This window comes from Myotis nattereri (genome assembly GCF_964212035.1).
Source record: "Myotis nattereri genome assembly, chromosome: 3".
Lineage (NCBI taxonomy): Eukaryota > Metazoa > Chordata > Mammalia > Chiroptera > Vespertilionidae > Myotis > Myotis nattereri.
Genome location: NC_138077.1, coordinates 161,816,017 through 161,841,184, shown reverse-complemented (window position 1 = coordinate 161,841,184; position 25,168 = coordinate 161,816,017). Strand labels below are relative to the sequence as shown.

At 43.1% G+C, this 25,168-nt stretch overlaps 1 protein-coding gene across 1 annotated transcript in view; it reads right to left on the bottom strand.

Annotated features, from left to right (window-relative positions):
- The window catches only part of SLC44A5 (solute carrier family 44 member 5), a gene marked incomplete at its 3' end in the record, with an annotated part of 308,159 nt that overhangs the window by 53,225 nt on the left and 229,766 nt on the right, over positions 1–25,168 (bottom strand). The window contains exons 5-6 of the mRNA XM_081087251.1: positions 20,297–20,381; positions 8,364–8,448 (exon numbers count right to left, since the gene is read on the bottom strand). Coding sequence (XP_080943377.1) covers positions 8,364–8,448; positions 20,297–20,381 — 170 coding nt within the window. The remainder of the gene's footprint in view (positions 1–8,363; positions 8,449–20,296; positions 20,382–25,168) is intronic.

Genomic DNA, 25,168 nt, shown 5'->3' with positions numbered 1-25,168 from the left:
ACAGTGCTATATGGGACTCTTGGAGGACAGAGGGTTTAACTATGAAGACACAACTAACTGCTCATTGAAATGTGAGCCTCTTGTTTCATGGCACAGAGAAGGCTGTTCGGCCCACAACTACCTTGCTTGAATCCTTTCTTCTTGAATCAGATGTGAACATATAAAACTAATGGGTTGATGGCATATGAGTAGAAATGCATTGTGTGACACTTCTGATCCAAGGCATTTAAGAGCAGGGGTGCTTTATTCATCCTCTCTGTTTCCTTCTGGCAGCTGGATGCAGATGCTGAGGACTTAGGGAATGGTAGAGCCATTAGATGAAAGAAGGCTAGAGAAGAATCCCCATTGGACACTAAGTCTTATTCTGTTCCATGGCTAAAAAGAAACTTGATTTCATTAAGTCAATGAAAAACTGAGGTTTACTACTTACAGTTCCTAGCTTTACTCTTTGTAATACTAATCTGGAGAAAAATACCTCCACTTCTCTGGGCTGTAGTTTGTTCATTTGTAAAAATAGGTGGCCTGGCTGATGTAGCTCAGTGGTTGAGCATCAACCTGTGAAACAGGAGGTAATGGTTCAATTCCCAGTCAGGGCACATGCCTGGGTTGCGGGCTCCATCCCCAGTGTTCGGTGTGTAGCAGGCAGCTTATCAATGATTCAATTATTCTTTTTCATCATTTATGTTCCTCTCTCTCTCTCTTTCTCTCTCTCTCTCTCCCTTTATCTTTGAAATCAATAAAAATATATTTTTAAAAATAGGTGGTTGGCTGGAGGAAGAAAATGGCGGAGGTTTAGACAGACGTGTCCGTGCCTTGTCCCGGAGCAGATAAGGGCGGGCAGCTGAAACGGGTAGCATACAGCCCGGATAAGCAGAGGAGATTCAGCTGAGACAATCTGCAGCCAGGAAAGACAGAGAAATCCTAGATAAAGGGGACGGTTAGAGGCTGAGGCTGAAACCTCTCCAGGTGCGCCGGCACAGCCGCGGAGACCATGCCATCTTGGGTGACTGTCGCCGGCATCCAGAGACCAGCTACTAACTCCGCAACAACGGCTCTCAAGCAGCGCGACTACGTGAACTCAGAGGAACTCTGCTTCTCCCCACAGAAAGGTTAGACTTTCCCCAAAGGTGCGGTTTGCAGTTTAGGTTGGAGAGTGGCACACGCGCAGGGGGGTGGGGGCTCTGCGCCCCACAAAGACCGCGGCCATTGGAGGCAGCGTGACCCACGAGTGTGGAAGGGCACCCCCAGGGCTGCTGGCAGAAGGGAACGCTATAAATAAGCCCACAGTTGGACGGGACACAAACGGGCAGCCTCAGATTACGCCAGTTTGCCGGCTACTCGGTGCCAGGAGCCAGAGCGCGCGCAGAGACTTCGCGCAGATTTGGAAGGTGAAGCGTTGTGAGTTCGCACAACTTCCCAGGCTCTTAAATCTGTGCGTTTGATTGTTGAACCCAGTGCAAGGGACTACCCAGTTGGGGTCAGTCACAGAGCTTGTAAGGGAAGGCTGTTTTGGGGGAGCCTGGGAAACAGAGTGGGGAGCGACTACTGGGAAACCAGCTCTGGGTGGAAGACATTCCAAACCAGCTTCCGGTACAATAGAGAACACCTGGTCAGAGAGGTCCTATACCCTCAGAGGTCAATCCTGACGCACTGCCACCCAGAGGCAGAGCCACGAACTGACTCTTCTGTAAATACAGATAAGGGCTGTCTGGGAAACCAATGTAGCCTGCCTTAAAATCAGGACTGTGGCTTATAACACGGAGGAACAGTGTATCAGAGGGAAATTCAACATTCTCCTGAATACCTGGTGTGCCAAAAAGAGGAGCAGAAGATCTGAAGCACCTTCATTACAGCCCATTTTTTTTTAATTATTTTTTTTAATTATTGTTTCACCTTTTAACTAAGAAACCATTTATTTTCTTTTTTCATCACCTGATTTTACCCTTTTAATTACTACATTTTTATTTTTAACCAGTATTATTACTGCTGCCATTTTACCATTTTTTTTTTAAAGTGTCATTTTATTTTCTCTTTATTTTATTTTGGGACTAAGGTTCTCCATTCTATTTTCATCGTTCCTTTAGCATCATTTTCCTCTACCTCAATTGTGCTGCTGTGCTAAAACTCTCTTCCCCACTTTTCCCCTTTTGCTGTCCTGTTTCTCTTACCCTATTCCTGCTTTAGATTTTCCCTATTCTTCATACGCCCTGTCTAAATTTCACCCTACTTATATATCCCTTTTCCAATCACCTGCTCTAAATCCTTATCCACCTCTCCCTTATCTTTCTTCACTATCCAAATTTTTTATTCTCTCCTTTTCTCTATTGTTCTGTTGTTGCTTGCTCGATTGTTGAGTATATTGGTTTTTTTTTCTTTTCTTTTCTTTAAGGATTGTTTGTGAGGTTGTTCTGCTTTTTCTTTTTCTTTTTCTGTCTCCCATCCCCCGCCCCCCCCAGCCAGTTATTTTTGTGCTTCTGCTTTCCCTTGCCTCACTTGATATTATTGGCTGTTTGTAGTTTGTATTCACTCCAGGGATCTGTTGCTGGAATTTGTTGGGATTAGTGGCGGTTCTATCGGAGTTTTCTCCTCATATGAATAGTCTCCTCCCCTCTTCTACTTCATTCTATTTTTCTTTTTTTTCTTTTTCTTCTTTTTTTTTCTCTTTTTTCTGTTTTTCTCTCTATCTTTTTCTCTTCTTTCTTCCTTACCCCCCAACTCTCTTAGCTCGGGTGGCCATCTTTATTTGGGGTTATTAATACCGTAATTCATTTGTGTTCAGTGCCTGGTACGTTGTGCCTTGTTGTGTTGTATTTTGTGCCTTTAAATCAACGCAGCAGATGCAAGCAACAGCAGCCTCCTGATCTCCACACGCTCTGTCTGAGGAACAGCTGCTGTGGGTGAAGCCTTCCTCCACCAGCCAGAAGAGCCACAACAGCTGTGAACAGCACCCATCAGAAGACCCGCTACCAACAGAGGAGCAGCTGCTACCACAACCGCCCAAGGAGCAACCACAGCCCGAGGAGCCACTGCCACCTAGGGAGCAGCCACTGAACGACTCAATATCTATATACGTCAGTGAGATCAAACATGGGTAGACAAAGAAATACCCAAAGGAAAGAAAAGGAGGACTCACCAGAAAAGCAGCTAAGTGATACAGAGGCATACAACATGACAGAAAAAGAATTCAGAATAAGGGTCCTAGAGTGCATACACCGGATGGAGGAAAAAATCGACAACTTATCCAAGAAGCAAGAAGAAACAGATGAAAAAATCGAGAACTTAAGTAAGACCCAAGAAGAAATGAAGTGCGATATAGCTGCAATAAAGAACACCATTGAAAGTATCAACAGTAGACTAGGAGAAGCGGAAGACCAAATTAGTGAATTAGAAGACAGGGAAGCAAAACACACCCAAACTGTACTTCAGTTGGAGAAAAAAATTAAAAGACAGGAGGAGAGCCTAAGGGAGCTTTGGGACAACATGAAACGAAACAACATACGAATAATAGGGGTGCCAGAACAACAGAAAGAGGAACAAGGATTAGAAAACCTATTGGAAGAAATAATATCAGAAAACTTCCCTGAGGTGGGGAAGAAAAAAGTCACACAAGCCCAGAGAGTCCCAAGCAAGGTGAACCCGAAAAGACCCACACCAAGACACATCATAATTACCATGGCAAATATTCAGGACAAAGAGAGAATCTTACAGGCTGCAAGAGAGAGACGGAAAGTTACATACAAGGGATCTCCCATTAGATTATCAAATGATTTCTCAACAGAAACACATCAGGCCAGAAAAGAATGGACGGAAATTTACAAAGTGATGCAAAGCAAAGGACTGAATCCAAGAATACTCTATCCAGCAAGGCTATCATTCAAAATTGAAGGGGAAATAAGAAGCTTCATAGACAAAAAAAAGGCTAAGGGAGTTTATCACCACCAAGCCAGCAATGCAAGAAATGCTAAAGGGACTGGTGTAAAAAGAAGAAATAAAAGTCCCAGAAAGAAAACAGCCACACACAAAAAAGAAATGGCTGCAAACAAGTACCTTTCAATAATAACTTTAAATGTAAACGGGCTAAATGCTCCAACCAAAAGATATTGAGTGGCTGAATGGATAAAAAATCATGACCCATACATTTGCTGTCTACAAGAGACCCACTTCATTAGAAAGGACTCACACAGACTGAAAGTGAAGGGATGGAAAAATATCTTTCAGGCTAATGGAAAAGAAAAGAAAGCTGGGGTAGCAATACTTATATCGGACAAAATAGACCTCAAAGTGAAGGCCATAACAAGAGATACGGAAGGCCACTTCATAATACTAAAAGGATCAATACAACAAGAAGATATAACCCTGATAAACATATATGCACCCAAGGCAGGAGCACCCAAATACGTAAAAAATCTTCTGGAAGATATCAAAGGAGAGATTGACAACAATACAATCATAGTAGGGGACTTTAATACACCACTGTCATCACTGGATAAGTCCTCTAGACAAACAATCAGCAAAGAAACAGCAATCCTAAATGACTCACTAGATCAGATGGACTTAATAGACATCTTCAGAACACTTCACCCCAGTGCCACGGAATATACATTCTACTCAAGTGCTCATGACACATATTCAAAAATAGACCATATATTGGGTCACAAGCAAAGTATCCCCAAATTCAAGAAGATTGAAATCATAAAAAGCGTCTTCGCAGACCACGATGGCATAATATTAGAAATAAACTACAATAAAAACAACCCAAAATACTCAAACACCTGGAAGCTGAATAGCATGCTATTAAATATTGATTGGGTTACCAATGAAATCAAAGAAGAAATTCAAAACATCCTGGAAACTAATGACAATGAAAACACAACAATCCAAAACCTATGGGACACAATGAAAGCAGTCCTGAGAGGGAAGTTTATAGCTCTACAGGCCTATCTCAAAAAACAAGAAAAAATGGTAGTAAATCAGCTAACTCTACAACTCAAAGAATTAGAAAGAGAGCAACAAGAAAACCCCAGAGTGAGCAGAAGGAAGGAGATAATAAAGATTAGAGCAGAAATAAATAACATAGAGACCAAAAAAATAATACAGAAAATCAATGAAACCAAGAGCTGGTTCTTCGAAAGGATAAACAAGATTGACAAACCTCTAGCCAGACTCACCAAGAAGCAAAGAGAGAGGACCCAAATAAACAAAATCAGAAACGATAGAGGCGAAATAACAACAGACCCCAGAGAAATACAAATGATTGTTAAAAAATACTATGGACAGCTCTACTCCAGCAAACTAGACAACCTGGAGGAAATGGACAAATTCCTAGAAAAATACAACATTCCAAAACTCAATCAGGAAGAATCTAAAAATCTCAACAGGCCAATAACTATGGAAGAAATTGAAGCAGTCATCAAAAAGCTTCCAGCAAACAAAAGCCAAGGACCAGACGGCTTCACAGGGGAGTTTTACCAAACATTCAAGGAAGAACTAAAACCTATCCTCCTCAGACTACTACAAAAAATTCAAGAGGAAGGAACACTTCCAAGCTCATTCTATGAAGCCAGCATCACCCTAATACCAAAACCAGGTAAAGACAACACAATGAAAGAGAATTACAGGCCAATATCCCTCATGAACATAGATGCCAAAATCCTCAACAAAATCTTAGCAAATCGGATTCAGCAGTACATCAGAAAGATCATACACCATGACCAAGTAGGATTTATCCCAGGGATGCAAGGATGGTACAATATCCGCAAATCAATAAACGTGATACATCACATAAACAAATTGAAAGAAAAAAACCACATGGTCATATCAATTGATGCAGAAAAAGCATTTGACAAAATTCAACACCCATTTTTGATAAAAACTCTCAGCAAGGTGGGAGCAGAAGGATCATACCTCAACATAATAAAAGCCATATATGACAGGCCCACAGCCAACATCATACTCAATGGACAAAAACTTACACCATTTCCCCTAAGAACAGGAACAAGACAGGGATGCCCCCTCTGACCACTCCTGTTCAACATAGTACTGGAAGTGTTAGCCATTGCAATTCGGCAAGAAGAAGAAATAAAAGGCATTCAAATTGGAAAAGAGGAAGTAAAACTGTCCTTATTTGCAGACGACCTGATATTATACATACAAAACCCTAGAGACTCCATCAAAAAGCTACTAGACTTAATACATGAATTTGGCAATGTAGCAGGATACAAAATTAACCCCAAGAAATCTGAGGCATTTCTATACACCAATAGTGAACTTTCAGAAAGAGAGATTATAAAAACAATCCCGTTTACCATCGCACCAAAAAAACTAAGCTACCTAGGAATAATCTTAACTAAAGAGGTAAAAGACCTCTACTCAGAAAACAACAGGACGTTGAAAAAAGATATAGAGGAAGACATAAACAGATGGAAGAACATACCGTGTTCATGGATTGGTAGAATCAACATCATTAAAATGTCCATACTACCCAGAGCAATCTATAAATTCAACGCATTTCTCATTAAAATACCAACGGCATACTTCAGAGATCTAGAACAAACTCTCCAAAAATTCATCTGGAATAAAAAAAGACCCCGAATAGCTGCAGCAATCCTGAAAAAGAACAAAGTAGGTGGGATCTCAATACCAGATATCAAGTTGTATTACAAAGCCACTGTTCTCAAAACTGCCTGGTACTGGCACAAGAATAGGCATATAGATCAATGGAATAGAATAGAGAGCCCAGAAATCGGCCCAAACCAATATGCTCAATTAATATTTGACAAAGGAGGCAAGAATATACAATGGAGCCAAGATAGTCTCTTCAATAAATGGTGTTGGGAAAATTGGACAGATACATGCAAGAAAATGAAACTAGACCACCAACTTACACCATACACAAAAATAAACTCAAAATGGATAAAGGACTTAAATGTACGACAGGAAACCATAAAAATTCTAGAAGAACCCAAAGGCAACAAAATCTCAGACATATGCCGAAGCAATTTCTTCACTGATACAGCTCCTAGGGCACTTGAAACTAAAGAGAAAATGAGCAAATGGGACTACATCAAAATAAAAAGCTTCTGCACAGCAAAAGAAACCATCAACAAAACAACGAGAAAACCCACTGTGTGGGAAAACATATTCGCCAATGTCATATCTGATAAGGGCCTAATCTCCAAAATCTATAGGGAACTCATACAACTTAACAAAAGGAAGATAAACAATCCAATCAAAAAATGGGCAAAGGACCTAAATAGACACCTTTCAAAAGAGGACATTCAGAAAGCCAAGAGACATATGAAAACATGCTCAAAGTCACTAATCATCTCAGAGATGCAAATCAAAACAACAATGAGGTACCATCTCACACCTGTCAGACTGGCTATCATCAACAAATCAACAAACGACAAGTGCTGGAGAGGATGTGGAGAAAAAGGAACACTCGTGCCCTGCTGGTGGGAATGCAGACTGGTGCAGCCACTATGGAAGACAGTACGGAGTTTCCTTAAAAAACTGAACATGGAACTCCCATTTGACCCTGTGATCCCACTTCTAGGAATATATCCCAAGAAACCAGAAACACCAATCAGAAAAGATATATGCACCCCTATGTTCATAGCAGCACAATTCACCATAGCTAAGATCTGGAAACAGCCTAAGTGTCCATCAGTAGATGAATGGATTAGAAAACTGTGGTACATCTACATGATGGAATACTATGCTGCTCTAAAAAGGAAGGAACTCTTACCATTTGCAACGTCATGGATGGGACTGGAGAGCATTATGCTAAGTGAAATAAGCCAGTCAATGAAGGAAACATACCACATGATCTCACTCATTCATGGATAATAGAGACCATTATAAACTTTTGAACAATAATAGATACAGAGGCAGAGCTGCCTCAAACAGATTGTCAAACTGCAGCGGGAAGGCCGGGGAGGGTTGGGGGGCAGGAGGTAGGGGGGTAAGAGATCAACTAAAGGACTTGTATGCATGCATATAAGCATAACCAATTGACATAAGACACTGGGGGATAGGGGAGGCAGGGGGACTGTCTAGGGCGGGGGGATAAAATGGACACATATGTAATACCCTTTGTAATACTTTAAGCAATAAAAAAAAAAATAGGTGGTTGGACAAGACAATCACCGAGGTTCTTTGGCAATACTAAAGTGATTAATCCTTGCTTCATTTTGATTGCATATGAACAAACATAAGCTCATATTCATGTCTTTCCACTTTCCATACATTCATCATGACATACACAGAAAACTCAAATGAAATTTCTGAATTCTTTCATCCAAGAATGGTCAAAATTGCTTACAATACCAACGAGGCTTTTCTTTTCTTTTCTTTTTCCTTACCTGTGTAGTAGGGCACTGTAGGTTTATCATCACGGAGGGACTGGTACAGCTTAACAGGTTAAAATAAAACAAAATGCTCTTGTTCCTGTTAAAAAAAAACAACATCATCTGTATTACTTTAAACATTAATGATAAATTAAAAAAAACAACAACATAAAATAATCTTTCTAGTGACTATGGAAATGTTCCATATCACTTCAGACTCTGTACACTTTTAATTTAATATGACCTTTAAAATTGACTTCATTTTCTCTAGATAGCTGCAATACAATCTCCAATTTCCTTTTAAACTGCCTAACATTTAAAGCAACATTGGTAATGTAAAATGTTGAAATAATCAAAACACCTATCAATAGGGGATTGGTTAAATAAAAAATTCTACATCCATAAAATGGAAGACTCATTGTCACTATATATAATGTTGAAGAAAATATTCCATGGATGGAGAAATTCCCAATATATTAATTTTAGAAATCATGTTCTAAAGAGTATTAAGATATGACTTTATTTTCATTTTGAAAAAATAGGTATAACATGATATGCAGAAACAAATTATATCTGAATTGTGAAATTATATTTGCTTTGTTAATTTTTATACTTTTATGGATCTCCTAAAATAAACCATGTATTACTTTGGTAATCTTAAAAAAAGATATATAAATAGAGTAACATTTCCTTTGTGTTAAAAATTATGGTCAGTGGCAGAGTGATAGGACAGGTTGATAGTCATTATCACTAGCACTGAGTGAAGCATTATTCTGCCATTTGGCAAGCCATGGTTCTCTCGTTCTCTCTCTCTCTCTCTCTCTCTCTCTCTCTCTCTAATATGTTTTTTATTTGATTTTAGAGAGAGAGGAAGGGGAAGGAAAGAGAGAAAGAGAAACATCAATTTACTGCCTCCTGCAAGCCCCCTACTGGGGATTGAGCCTGCAACTCAGTATGGGCCCTGACCAGGAATAGAACCGGTGACCCTCTCGGAGCATGGGACCATGCTCAACCAACTGCGCCACACTGGCCAGGGCATCATGGTTCTCTTTCGAATCTCAACTTCCTCAGCAGTATAGTGGAATAACACCAGCCTTATCTAATTCACAGTGGTGTTGGCAGGACACAAAATAATGTGTAGAGAACTCAGGACAAGAGCTTGTCCAACTTGACTATGCATCAGTAAAACCTGGGGTGTTTGTTGAAAATCATGATTCCTGACTCCTTCTCAAACCTTGAGAGCCCAGATCTCTGGGTATGCATCCCAGGAATTCAGATCTGTTTCCCCAGTAGGTTCAGATCAAGGTGGTATATAAACCACACCTTGAGAGAAGCCCTAAACATTTGAGAATGTTCCTAGTATCTTATCAAGTCACCAGTTAATTAATGTGACTACATACATAACATCTACACTAATAAAATAGAAACATGGTAATTGGCGTACAACCGCTACCCTTTTCATTGGCTAATCAGGGAGATATGCAAATTAACTGTCAGCCAAGATGGCGGCCAGCAGCCAGGCAGCTTGAAACTAACATGACGCTTGCTTGCTTCAGTGACGGAGGACTCCAACGTTCACCGCCTGCCTTGCCGGCCTCTGAGCCTGCAGTTTCAAACATTGTAACAAATATAGAAGATAAACAAAACCCCAGAAACCAGCTTTCAGAGAGCTGGGATCTCAGAGCTGGAGTTGATACAGAGTTTCGATTAGAACCTAAACAAACCAGATACCTGCTTTCAGGAGCAGAGGCCTAAGAGCTGGAGCCTCAGAGCTAAAGCTAGCTCAGAATAAAAAAAGAAAAAGAAAAAAAGGAACAGTTGGGAGCTTCAGTCCCAGCCTGAAAACAGCCCTCAGCCCCTCACCCAGACTGGTCAGGCAACCCAGTGGGGACCCCCACCCTGATCCAGGACACCCTTCAGGGCAAACCAGCCGGCCCCTACCCATGCACCAGGCCTCTATTCTATATAGTAAAAGGGTAATATGCCTCCCAGCACTGGGATCAGCGGAGCCGCGAGGCCTCCCGGCACTGGGATCAGTGTGACAGGGGGCAGCGCCCAAACCCCCTGATCGCCCTGCGGCTCTGTGTGTGACAGGGTGCGGCGCCCCAACCCCCTCACCCCACGGGCCCTGCTCTGTGTGTGACGGGATAGAGCCATAACCTCCCCATCGGCCCTGCCCTGAGTGTGAGAGTGGCGGCGCCCCAACCCCCTGATCGGCCCTGCTCTGTGGGTGATAGAGGGCAGCGCCCCAACCACCCCCCCACCCCCCACTGGCCCTGCTCTGTGTGTGATGGGGTAGAGCCATAACCTCCCCATCGGCCCTGCCTTGAGTGTGACAGTGGCGGTGCCCCAACCCCCTGATCGGCCCTGCTCTGTGGGTGACAGGGGGCGGTGCGCCAACTCCCCTATGGGCCCTACTCTGTGAGTGACAGGGGGGAGCTCCTCAACCCCCTGATGGGCCCTGCTCTGTGCATGACAGGGGGGGAGCTCCCCAACCCCCTGATTGGCCCTGCTCTGTGCATGACAGGGGGGGAGCTCCCCAACCCCCTGATGGGCCCTGCTCTGTGCATGACAGGGGGGGAGCTCCTCAACCCCCTGATGGGCCCTGCTCTGTGCGTGACAGGGGGCAGCGCCCCAACCCCTGATTGGCCCTGCTCTGTGCGTGACAGGGGGTGGCATCGCAACCTCCCAATCCGCCCTGCTCTGTGTATGACAGGGGGCGGCGCCCCAACTCCCCAATTGGCCCTGCTCTGAGCCCCACCAGGGGCTGCACCTAGGGATTGGGCCTGCCCTCTGCCACCCGGGAGCAGGCCTAAGCCAGCAGGTCGTTACCTACCGAGGGGTCCCAGACTGCAAGAGGACACAGGCTGGGCAGGGCCCCCCACCCCCCCGAGTGCACAAATTTTTGTGCACCGGGCCTCTAGTAAAATATATAATAGGCTGTTGAATGATACTTTTACGACTTACTCAGAATTACCAACTAGGATCCAAATCTCAGGACGAAGAAAGCTCTCCACAAAAAAAAAAAAAAAAAAAAAAAGTGGGCCAGACCCTTGTATTGCTTCTACCCCCTTCCTGCTCCTATCTACATAAGCAAAACATGGGGGAAAGGAGGTGGATTGCAGACAGTGGAGTTGGAAGGATACAATGATCACATTTAGGAGGATTTTCCATCCTCTCCTCTTTGATGGGGTGATTGTTTCTTCCTAGTGCCAAATTACAGAGGGCTCTGAGAGACTCTCTCATAGAGACGGAGGTACCTGTAGGGAGGACAGATGTGCATCTCATTTTCCAATTGAACACCACTTATGTTGCAGACTTACAAGTCAGCCCTCTGTGCCCATTTTAGCTGTGAGAAATGAGACCCAAAGAGACCATAGAGAGCTGAAAAAAGTCAATGGGGCAGGAAAAGGGGAGTGTGAAGTAGCCTGTATGGGAGGATGCCCAGTCAAATATATGGGCTTGCATTATCCTCGTAGAGACTGGAGGTGAATCATGAACGATAAAATTAAAGGGTTTGGGAGGAGGGCAAGCTAAGCTGATCTCTTAAATCAAAGAACTATTCAGTGAGGACTTCTCCAGAGAATGTCCACTTGGACACCATGAGAGAGCCAGGCATTGGGCGCTTACCTCAAAGAGAATGTGTGATGGCTAGTTAGTTGTATCTTAGTAGCAGTAGCAACACCATATGGGACTAGGACAGTGACCAAAAAAGTGACAGACACTCCTTCTTCTTCCACCCCGCACAACACAAAGAAAGAGCTAGAACCAGAAGAGAGGGAAGAGAAGGGAAATAGTAGACCAGGCCCTCTTTCCACTTTAAGTTCCCTTGCAGAGTTAAAACCTGAGCTGGAGGAGTGGAAGATCTGAGATTCACATTGTACATGAGACTACATTGAACTTTTTAACAACAGAGTGTCGGGAAAGCACCTGAGATACCAGAGTGAAAAGTGAGATGTGAAAGGACATTGTTAAACGCAATGACGGGGGAAGATAAACACATTTCTTATTCGTAATCCCATCGAGTTCAGATGGCTCAAGACCGGGTTATAAATTCATGCACGACACACACAAGGCTGCTCAGGACTCCACAGAGTCAGCTGGGCTCTTCCACCACTGAGCAGCTATATCACCCACACAGCCTCGTGGTGCATGTGTCTCCAATTTGTACCTCAGCAAATGAATAAATTAATGCATGGCATGGATCACTGGAGTCTCTCAGGAGTAGTTATAACTGTGAATGGTAAATCAGTAAGCGTCAAGAGACCCCATAGGTAAAATTGATTTATAACCTGCAAAATGCTACATAAACTCAAGCTATTCACTGGATTGTGCTATCCTCCAGGGAAAGGTTTATACCTTATTCATCTTTATTCTTCTACTTTGTTAACACTTAGCCTAGCACTTAGCCCATTCTATGTAATTACCAAATGTAATAGAATGCATGAGACAAATTCCATGATAAGTGTTTTTCAAAATCTTAAAATCTTTACTTTTTCAGAACAAATTTGTAGTTGTTCTATTGTAGCCTTATTGGTAGCCTTAAATGTCAGTGGATCTCTGATTGCTTAGGTACAAAGTATATGGTGATGGTTGCAGCTGAGCAATTCTGTGGGAGTGACTGAGGAAGCCACTCAGCATTTAACTTGAATTATATTTCCACCAAGAAACAGCACAAATTAAAGGGTTTGAGCATCGACCTATGAACCTGGAGGTCATGGTTCAATTCCCAGTCAGACACATGCCCAGGTTGCGGGCTCTATACCCAGTGTGGGGTGTGTAGGAGGCAACCAATCAATGATTCTCACTCATCATTGATCTTTCTATCTCTCTGAAATCAATAAAAATATATTTTTAAAAAAGAAGAAACAGCAAAATAGAAGCAACTGCAAACTACTCACTTAAAATGATCGTCCATGCACTTATGCCCATCTTCCTTCTTTCCCAAGACTCATGAAAATAAAAGCATAAAAGTAAAAACAGGAAAAAAACCCCTCACCATTCCAGGTAAGGGTGCGGAGAATGGGGTCTGTTCACAATTATACAGGAGAGTTCAACAATTTGGGGAAGATGAAAAGCATATGGGAGTGTGTGGAGTGATGGATGCACCAGAGAGGCTACAAAAAGGGTGGGACGTTATTTTGCCTGTTAGAAATAATGAGATATATTGGACTCAGAATTATAGAAATGTGGCCAAAAACGAGAAGATTAACGGAAAGTTTATATACAGATCTATAGTGCAAATCAGCACCTCTATGCTTCTCCCATACATGTGCACTAAGAATTCCAGCATCCAGACAATAAGTAAGTAAGTAAGTACGTAAATAAATAAATAAATAAATAAATAAATAAATAAATAAATAAATTAACAGGCCAAAGTAGAGGCCTCTTTTGTTGAATTAAACTTCTGGGAATAACAAGGGCTTCTGTGGGATGTGGCACCGCAGCCTACAACCTTTCATATTGTGGCATTTTGAGAGCCGATGTCTGACATGTCTGACAGGCAGCAACCCTCTAGTTCCTGAAATCTGGCAGCCAGAACAGCTGTCACCCCCTCCCCCCTCACCCCATAGAACAGAGGCCTCTCTGGAAAACTGACACAGCAGTAGAGCAAATTTACACGAGAGACCTGGTTCTTCTTTCTTTAGTAAGAGTGGACATGTTGCTCCACTTAGATGCCAAAACGATACAAAACTTATATGGAAGACCTTTGCCCTCTTCATCTTTCCTGTTTCCCTATATGAAGACCGCAGATTGGGTAATTGGACTGCTTCAGAACATGTTCAAAGTTGTTTTAACACAACCTTTTTTTTTCCTTATTATTATTCCAGGGAGGAAGGGAGAAAGAGAGAGAGATAGAAACACCAATCTCTCTCAATGAGAACCATTGATCAACTGCCATCTGCAAGCCCCCTACTGGGGATCGAGCCCACAACCTGGGCATGTGCCCTTGACCAGAATCAAAACCCAGGACCCTTCAGTCCGCAGGCCTAAGCTCTATCCACTGAGGCAAACCAGCAAGGGCTCTTTTTAAGCTGAAGTTTTCGTAGTAGCCAGAAGGTGGCATCAAAATCACTTGAGTTCTCACTTTTTAGTGGAAATTCGAAGAAAAGGACCACCCCCAAGTATCATGAATAACTTCTCTGAAATCTAAAAGGCAGAAAAAGTTACACATCAACAAAGCACTCCATTTTCTCTTGAGGGTTCTCTTTTACCTGTTTTGACATTTGAGAAAACACCCAGTGTTTCTCCTTTTGGTTAGGCATGGATAAATAAAACAAAAACAAATTGCCAAACTCCACATCGCAAATACTGTCACACTATCTCTAAACATGGAATTTAAGCTCAGTGACAAGAAATGTCTTTGAGAGTTGAGAATCAAGGGGCTAAAGTACTTCATGCCACTCACAAGTACAAATACTCTAATTGTTACAAGACTAACAAGAGTTTTCTGGACTAAATTGTTTGGGGTGCCTAAATTGCTTACACATCCTGATAAATGCATTTCATTTTGAAATGGAATCTCTCTCTCTCTCTCTCTCTCTCTCATTTATTTGTGTGTTTTTTAAATTTAATGACATTTTTTGCCAGTTTATGTTTAAGATCTTTAGGAATAGATTAAACATGTAACATAGAAAACCAAAGTCACTGCAATCTATCAATGTGCAGCCTGAAGAGTACAGGATTTGGGGTTAGAACATGCTATTTTTGCCATTTAGTAGTCAGTTGAACCTGAATAAGTACTTTAACCTTTCTGAATTTCAGTTTCCTAATTTTCTAAATGAGAAAAATAATGATGATGTCCACTTAGCAGTGTTGTTATGTGAATTTGATAAGATTTTTACACGGACCTTGGGAACAAATTACTCTCTTATCTGTACTACCCCTTTATTCTCATTCATTTAACAATGCCAATGTTGCAGAGGCTGGGGATACAAACAGTAAAAAAGACAAAGGAAGCCCCTGACCTAAAAAATGTTGGTTCTAGTAAGGGGAGATAAAGAAGTTAACAAATTTATAATCAGGGTTATTCAGGTAGTGATTAAGTACCCAAGACAATACATCAAGGTCTTGTGCCAGAACCTAACTAGAGAAAAGATAGTGGGGGTGAGTGTAATGGTTCAGGTGGGTTTGCTAGCATTAGACATTATTCTTAAAGTAGCACACTGCTCCAACATGCTAGATTGAAATCTATGATTTCTTGTTTTTATTGTCTAGTTACTACTTAATTTTTCCAGTTCTATTGAGATGTAATTGATGCATAACATTGTACTAGTTTAAGATGTATAACATAATGATTATATATATACTAGAGGCCCGCTGCACAAAAATTTGGGCACTCGGGGGGAAGGGAGGGTCCCTCAGCCTGGCCTGTGCTCTCTTGCAGTCTGGGACCCCTCGGGAGATAATGCCCTGCTGGCTTAGGCCTGCTCCTGGGTGGCAGAGGGCAGGCCCAATCCCTAGGTGCAGCCCCTGGTCAGGCTCAAAGCAGGGCCGATTGGGGTGTTGGGGCGCCGCCCACTGTCATGCACAGAGAAGGGCGGGTCGATGGTTGCGATGCCACCCCCAGTCACGCTCAGGGTAGGGCCGATTGGGGGGTTGGGGCACTGCTCCCTGTCACACACTCAAGGCAGGGTCGATGGGGAGGTTGCGGTGCCACCCCCTGTTACGCACAGAGCAGGGCCAATCCGGGGGTTGGGGCGCTGCCCCCTGTCACACACAGAGCAGGGCCCATCAGGGGGGTTGGGGCTCCTTACCCTGTCATGCACGGAGCAGGGTTGATCAGGGGGTTGGGGAGCTCCCCCCTGTCACACACAGAGCAGGGCGGATCAGGGGGTTGGGACACCGCCACTGTCACACTCAGGGCAGGGCCGATGGGGAGGTTATGGCTCTACCCCATCACACACAGAGTAGGGCCCGTGGGGGGGGGGGGCGCAGGTTGGGGTGCCGCACTCTGTCACACACAGAGCAGGGCTGATCAGGGGGTTGGGGCGCCGCACCCTGTCACACACAGAGCCGCAGGGCGATCAGAGGTTGGGGAGCTCCCCCATATCAGGCACAGAGCAGGGCTGATCAGGAGGTTGGGGCGCCTTCCCCTGTCACAAACAGAGCAGGGCGGATAGGGAGGTTGTGGCCCTGCCCCCTGTCACACACAGAGCTGCAGGGCGATCAGGGGGTTTGGGCGCTGCCCCCTGTCACGCTGATCCTGGTGCCGGGAGGCCTCGCGGCTCCACTGATCCCGGTGCTGGGAGGCATATTACCCTTTTACTATATAGGGTAGAGGCCTGGTGCATGGGTGGGGCTGGCTGGTTTGCCCTGAAGGGTGTCCCGGATCAGGGTGGGGGTCCCCACTGGGGTGCCTGGCGAGCCTGGGTGAGGGGATGATGGCTGTTTGCAGCTGGTCACACACCCTTCAGGGTGGGGGTCCCCACTGGGGTGCCTGGCCAGTCTGGGTGAGGGGCTGAGGGCTGTTTTCAAGCTGGCGGGTGACGGAAGCTCCCAACTGCTCCTTTTTTTCTTTTTTCTTTTTTTAATTCTGGGCCAGCTTTAGCTCTGAGGCTCCAGCTCTTATGCCTCCGCTGCTGAAAGTAGGTATCTGGTTTGTTTCGGTTTGAAACAATGTATAACTCCAGCTCTGACTCCAGCTCTGAGATCGCAGCTCGCTGAAAGCTGGTTTCTGGGGTTTTTTTTAGCTTCTATATTTGTTAAATTGTTTCAAACTGCAGGCTCAGAGGCCTGCAAGGCAGGCAGGGAATGTTGGTTTCCTCCGTCACTGAAGCAAGCAAGCCTCATGTTAGTTTCAAGCTGCCTGGCTGCTGGCCGCCATCTTAGCTGACAGTTAATTTGCATATCGCCCTGATTAGCCAATGGGAAGCGTAGCGGTCGTACGCCAATTACCATGTTTCTCTTTTATTAGATAGGATATGTACAAATCTATACTAATAAAAGAGTAATATGCTAATTAGACCAGGAGATCTTCCGAAAACCTTCTGGACATTCTTCCAGACAAAGCCTGGGGCTTGGCCGGCCTGCAAACTGCCCCCAAACAGCCCTTAGCCCCTTGCCCAGGCTGGCCATGCCCCCCAGTGGGGACCCCCACCATGAAGGGGGTGTGGCCAGCCTGAAGACGGACCTCAGCCCCTCACCAGGCTGGCCAAGCACCCCAGCGGGACCCCCACCCTGATCCAGGACACCCTTCAGGGAAAACCAGCCGGCCCCAACCTGTGCATCAGGCCTCTATCCTATATAATAAAAGGGTAATATGCAAATTGACCCTAGCAGCAGAATGACTGGGAATGACTGGTCACTATGACACACACTGACCACCAGGGGGCAGACGCTCAATGCAGGAGCTGCCCCCTGGTGGTCAGTGCGCTCCCACAAGAGGAGCTCTGCTCAGCCACAAGCCACACTGATGGCTGCAAGCACAGGGTGGTGGCAGGAGCCTCTCCTGCCTCCTCAGCAGTGCTAAGAATGTCCGACTGCAGCTTAGGCCTGCTCCCCGCTGGCAAGTGGACATCCCCCGAGGGCTCCTGGGCTGCCAGAGGGACATCCCCCAAAGGGTCCCAGACTGCAAGAGGGCACAGGCCGGGCTGAGGGAGCCCCCCGAGTGCACAAATATTTGTGCACCGGGCTTCTAGTCTATACTAATAAAAGAGAAATATGCTAATTAGACTGTGATACCTTCTGGACAAAGTCATGGGGGCAGGGCCAAGGCAGAGGCAGTTAGGGGCAATCAGGCCGGAGGGGCGGGGGCAGTTGGGGGTGAGCAGGCTGGCAGAGGGGCAGTTAGGAGAAAGCATGCCAGTGGAGAGGGGCAGTTGGGAGCAAGCAGGCTGGCAGGGGGGGCAGGTGGGGGCAAGCAGGCCAGCAGGGAGCATTTGGTGGGGAGCAGGCCAGCAGGGGGGACAGTTGGGGGAGAGCAAGCCGGCGGGAGGGGGGGGGAGGGGCAGTTGGAGGCAATCAGGTCAACGGGGAGAGGGGCAGTTGGGGTTGATCAGTCCGGCAGGGGTGGGCAGTTGGGGTTGATCAATCCGGCAAGCAGATCAGGCAGGCAGGCAGGTGAGTGGTTAGGAGCCAGCAGTCCTAGAATTGCGAGAGGGATGTCCAACTGCCGGCAGTTGGACATCCCCTGAGGGGTCCAAGATTGGAGAGGATGCAGGCCAGGCTGAGGGACACCCTCCCCCATGCTCAAATTTCATGCACCAGGGACCTAGTAATTACTAGAAGTTTAGTTAACATTTATCACTTCACATAGTTAGAATTTTTTATTGTGATGAGAATGTTTTTTATATATAGGGTGTCCCAAAAAATGTAGATACATTTGGAATTATAAAGGCAGTGTATATTAAAATACGTTTCATTTTCAAAATTGAGCTTTAGCTGTTAAAGTCTGTATACATTTTTTGAAACACCCTGTATATTTTTTTAATTGTTAACAGTATTACAGATGGCCTCCTTTCCCCCACCCTTACCCTCTCGATCCAGCCCCCACCCCAGGTCTTAACCAATGTCATTTTTTAAAGAAATAGAACACAAAAATCACCAGATTTGTATGGAACCACAAAAGACCCTGAATGGCCATAGAAATACTGAAAAAAAAAACTGGAGGTATCACACCACCTGACTTCAAATTATACTATAGAGCTACAATAATCAAAACAGTATAGTACTGGTGGAGAAAGAGACACACAGACCAATTGAACAGAATTGAGAGCCCAGAAATAAAATCACATGTATATGGGCAAATAATTTTATCACTACAGGAGACCTTTAAAAATTGCCTATTTTACAGAACTAGAGACTTAAAGATTTTTATTACTTTTACCTTCTGGTGCTCTATTTGTCCTTCATAGGGTGAAGTGTTTGTTGTCATTGCCTAGGATGTTTTTAGTTGCTGAGGTTAAAATAAGAATTACCACCCTAGATCAGAGTTCAGTCTAGTTGTCTCTAATAGGCAACGAAGACCTTTTGTTGGAGTCAATTTGTCCACTATAAACTCAACTTGACATGATTGAGGGTCTCCTTCCCACCCAAATTTTAGGTTCTCTTGGTTGTCTATAAAAATTCTACTCTATGAATTTTGTTAACACCTTCCTGAATCTATTTTTAAAATCTGTGTATCTCAAATAATAAGCTCCACAGTTGTGGGTGGGAAACTCACCAAAGCGTTCTGAGCCTTATTTGCTGTTGGTGGTGGCAGGGGGACAGGGACTGTTGTTGCTTTGGCTTTTATCCATTCAGTACCAGCTTTTATAGAAACTGAATTGGTTATAAAGAACCAGATATAGTAACAACTCCAATTACTAGTGGGAAAGAAGGCAAAATTTTCTTAAAGTGTGAGATTTATGTTTTTGTTTTGCTTTCTTAAAGTAAAGAAATGAAAGAAAAAACTTTTTCTGTTTCAATTAATACTGGAAAGGAATTTGATGGAACCTTGGTCCTTGCTTATTTCTGCTACTTAAGGTCATTGCCTTGAAAAGTCTACCACACATAGAGGACTTTCTGGGTGGGCTCCTCACTTGAGAGGGGGAGTGATTTATCAGAGTGATTTAATTACAGCAAACACAAATCTAACAACAGCTTTTTAATCTCTAGCTTTTTAACAGCTACTCAGAACTCAGCCTTCCAAAAGCCATTTCATGGGGCACTTTAAAATATGGCTTCTGATGAAATCACTGGTCCAACTCATCCATTACCATTATATTTTCATTAAGCAACATCTTCATGCAATCTAACAAAATGCTGTATAATAGTGACATCTTGTCTTACGTCATATAGTATGAAACTCTACAACTGCTTATAAACTGTTTCAGGAAAACGTGGAGGGAAGGCCTTCCTTTTGAATTTCAATCTTGCCAAGAAGTCCAGTAAGATGAATGCAAACGTGGTTTCCAGGTTGTAGCTTAAACAGTAAAATCAGACAAAGCAAAGGTGGCCATACTTACTCATTGGGGGTGCCCTTCTGGCCACAAAAGTGGCCCTTGCTGTCTGTAGGGTAAGCCACTCTTCTGGGGTCGCCATGTACCCAGGCTGCAGGAACAAGAAAGGACAAGCACTCTATCAGCAACAGCTGGCTGAAAGCAGTGTACGTGAGAAATTAGAATGCACCACTGCAACATTCTAACCTCTCCCCTCAGTCAGAGAAGATTATTGATTTCCTTCAAAGAGTAATTTCTTAATGAAAAGTAAAATAAAATATGGATGAACCAGTCAGAAAGCACATTTCTCTTATTCTCTCGGTATTCCTCTGGATTGAAGCCAAAGCATGAGGTAATGCACTTAGAAAATGACATTTATTAAAATGTGAATTAGAGGCACACTACAAAAGCTTGAAGTCATTTTTTTTCGAGAGCTCAAAACTAAATGACTTCATAGCAGAGCTAATAAATTTACAGTAAATAATGTGATGTCATTCTTTTGGGTTATGCATAAGTGGAAACACTTAAAAATTTAAAGGAAGGAAACTATAATGCCCAATTCAAACTGATGAGGTTTTTTTATGATTTCATGTGACATTAAAAAAGGCAAACAGTAGCAACTTCACAGGCAATCTATAATAATAAAAGCATAATATGCTAATTAGACTGGACAGCCAAACAACCTTCTGAATGTCATTCTGAACGTCCTTCCAGACGAAGCTATGGTGGTGGGGGCTGAGGCAGAGATGGCTAGGGTGATCAGGCAAGCAGGCGAGCAGTTAGGGGTGATCAGGCAGGCAGGTGAGTGGTTAGAGTCAATCAGGCAGGCAGGCAGAGTGGTTAGGGGCATCAGGCAGACAGGCGAGCAGTTAGGAGCCAGCGGTCTCGGATTGCCAGAAGGATGTCCAACTGCCGGTTTAGACAGACATCCCCTAAGGAGTCCCGGATTGTGAGAGGGTGCAGGCCAGGCTGAAAGACCCCTCTCCCCTCTCTACCTCCCTCCTGTGCATGAATTTGTGCACTGGGCCTCTAGTACATAATATTTACTGTACCCTGTCTGATAATCTCAAGGCTTACTATAAATATCAAGTGTTCTAAAACTTCATGAAAACTGAAGACTCAGTTCTATTTTCTCTGAAGACCCTGGCTCTATCTCATACAAACTCATCAATCTGATTTTCCAAAGTACAAACTTTACTTGACAGCTAGACTACAGAACCACAGAAAATAACATGCATTAACTAAATTGGGTAATATTCCCTAATTCTAACTGATTATTTCTAACTTCTCCAATTTGACTAATACAGATTTTAAAACTCTAGGAAATGCATTGGTCAGCTAATACTTGTCTCTATATGGACAACATATCTCTTTGTCCTTTGCTTCCCTTAACATTTTCCCAGCTATCTCCTTACCCACATTCACTGGGTTTGACAGTTGATGTTATAATTCAATAAGCCTTATATACATGGACAATGTGACTTAGAAAGATTAAAGAAATCAATTCTGAATGAGAATTTTAATATGGTAGAGAAATGTTTCTCAATTTTTCTCATCCATCTAAGCCTTTCCTTTTAGTCTCTAAATACCCAGGAAAGTCCCCTTTGTCTAATTCTTTCTCAAATGTTCTAGAGGTCAAATCAATTTCATCTTCTAATAGCTTCTTATAAAATCTGACTCATTTGGGCATCACTCCACTGCCATATCTTCCCACTTTTATTTCCCAGAATAAAGAAAGTGGACTATAAATAAGGCATTTAAATGGCATCTAAGCGTTCAACATCTATGTCTCCAGACATGATTTCATTAAATTTAGTTTTAAATCTTAGTTTGTCACACTTTAGCTAAACTGAGGAATAAGATCTAATTTTTACCTGACTTTATTTTCTATAATATGTTTAACTTTATCCTGAAATGTTTTATTTCTTTTCCATACTATTATTAATTTGGAGATGGGCACCTAAAGAAGCATTTGGATATGCTAATTAATATATTTATGACCCTGAACAAGTCACTTAATTGCTTTGAGTCTTGGTTTTCTAATTTGTAACCATAAAATGGGTATAAGAATACCCAGCTTCATAATAATGTGGAGAATATGAAAGATGGTGAAAGCAGAATGCCTGACATAGAGTGTGAAGTCGGTCATGTTAGTTCCTGTCTTATCTGGGTTTCACCAAAACCAAACATTGAGATGAGAACTTTGATGCAAATAGTTAATTTGAGAAGTGATTCCAGGAAGCGTAAATGGCTGTGAGAAAAGTGATCCAGGGAAGGAGGCAAAGCAGTGAAGGGCACGCTAACAAGTGGGATGGTGTTGTGGGCAGCACTGTCTCCCGCCTGCTGGGGACCTTCCGAGGAACCAGTGGGCTGCAAGCCAACTCAGAAGGGCCAAGGGGATGAGGAGTGGGGTGTCGGCAGCTTCTACTACATATATACTGTGTGTGTGTGTGTGTGCGCGCGCGCGCACGTGTGTGTGTTCTTTTCCTCCTCAATCAAAGAATTAGACATGACAGGTATGTACCCTGTACTAGAGGTTAATCCCAGCATTGTTTATGTCAGAGTTCTCAAGAAACACATTAAAAGGAAAGAATCGTTTGTAGAAGGCTTAGAGAAGAAGTGGAACCTGAGAAATACAGAAAAATTACCAGGATTTAGACAGGTGGCCAGGAGTAGGGAAGAATGTTAGATTGAGGAAATAGTCTAAAAATGCGAGTTTCCGATTAATTAATTGCTCACTATGTGCCAGATACTATGCTAAACGCATTGTACCCATTGTTTCAGTTAAGTCTCACAGTAACTCTATATTAGTCTCACAATAATCCTATGAAGTAGATAACTAACTTTATAGGCAACTGTAGTTCAGAGTTTTATTTACTTCTCAAGATTGCACAGCTTTCAAGAGGCATAAACAGGGCTTGAAGTTAGGTGTGTTGCTCTCCCAGGCCCACGCTTTAACCACTACTAGACTCTAGTAGCTGTAATGCTGCTGCTAAAGGATAGACTAGCAAAAAGCTTGTTCACAGTGGGACAACAAGGAGAGCAGCTATGTGAGGGTCAGCAGTATGTTGGCACAGATGGTAGGAAAGGAGATGACACAGGTACTTTTGGAGCCTCTGTCATTTGAAAAGAGCTTTGTACTTGGCTGGGGAGGAAGAGTGATTGGGAAGGATATGATGCCTCGGGCAAAGATGGAAGTGTCAGGGGAGGAATGCTCTTTGTTGATTTTGTGGTTTGGAAGTGTGGCAGGTGGCTGTGTGGAATAGCTGCTGCTACACCTCTCTCCATGCAGCCTCTGGCACAGAAGTCGTGCTGCAGATGGTCTGCTTTGGAGCTGCAAGGGCCAGTACAACCAAGTCACCTCAGTCAAGGGTATTTTGTTTCCTTCATCTGCTCTGCCAAGCATATATCTCACCCACCTCTACTGGAAGAATATGACAGAAAAAAAAAGGAAAAAAGAGATGTGCAGCAACAGTTATTGTGTCCATTAATAAACGAAGGGGCTTTTTACATTAAACTAAGAGACCTCTCACATTTTACTCCTTTTCTTGGAATTTCTCTATTCATGGAACTTCTAGAATTGTGCTGTCCATTAAGATAGCTACTAGCCACCTGTGTCTACTGAGCACTGATGTGTGGCTCATCTGAACTGAGATCTGCTATAACTGCAAAGTGCACATCAGATTTTAAAGTGTGTGAACAAAAAATAAATATAAATATCAATAATTTGTACTGATTACATTTAAAATAATAATATTTGTAGTTAATAAAATATATTATTAAAATTAATTTTATATTTAAAACATTTCTTTACATAGAGCTACTAGAAATTCAGCTTACACGTGATGCACATTATGCTTCTCATGGACAAATCTGCTCTAGAATATTTCTCCACAAATAAGGTGATTAACAGTATCATAACATTTAAACTACTCCTTAGGGCCCAACCAATTATACAGTATCTGATATCTATTTACTTTAATTCTGAAAAGAAAGTTAACATGACAGTGTTATCTTAAAGTGCCAGTCTAGAATATGGTCAAGCTCCTCATCACTCATACTGAATTATCATCATCTTCCTATTCATTGAGTCACTCATTTATTAGGCCTTACCTGTGATAGACACACAAAGACTGAGGATATAGAGAAAAACATTCATATTTATTATAATAATTGTTTCATAATTAACACATTCTCCCTAAGGGAACTATTATCACGCTGATTGGTCAGTGCAGAGGGAAGATGGTTTCTGAAGAATGATATCACATTTTCTTAAACTCAACCAAGCCATGACCTTAATTTTAGATGCTTTTTAAGTTATAGTCTCTGTACTAAAACAAATAAAAGTAGACTCTGCCACCTTGGATGCAACAGTTTTCCTAACAAAAGCTTTGCCATTCCTGATAAATAGAAAATACCAGGAGCACCTGCTTTCACCTGGCAGGGAGAGTACTGCATCGTCACTATCTGCCCTCAACACTGTATGACTTCCTAGCTCGTTGCCATAATTTAGTCTGTAAAGTTTGATAATATACTTACTCCACAGGATACCAGAGATTCTTCACATTGATGCAGATAAGATCTGGAGAGTATTAAATAGCATGAAATCTTGATACCTTAGGAAACCATGTATGCCATGGATGAAAAATATATCTCATGAAAATACAGTGGTCTTCCAATGAAGACCTGAGGAGCCCAGTCACAATATCTCCTCCAAAGTAAATGGTAAGCTCTGCACCTTGCATCTGCTGCTATTAAGAGAGAAGAACAACACTTATTGCCTCCCAGATTTGAGTATGACCCAGAGAAATAAAATGCTTTTCAGATAAAACTGTACAAGCAGTTCTGCCACTAGCTCTATATGGCAAAATGGACTCAATGGTGCTTAAAATCTCTATC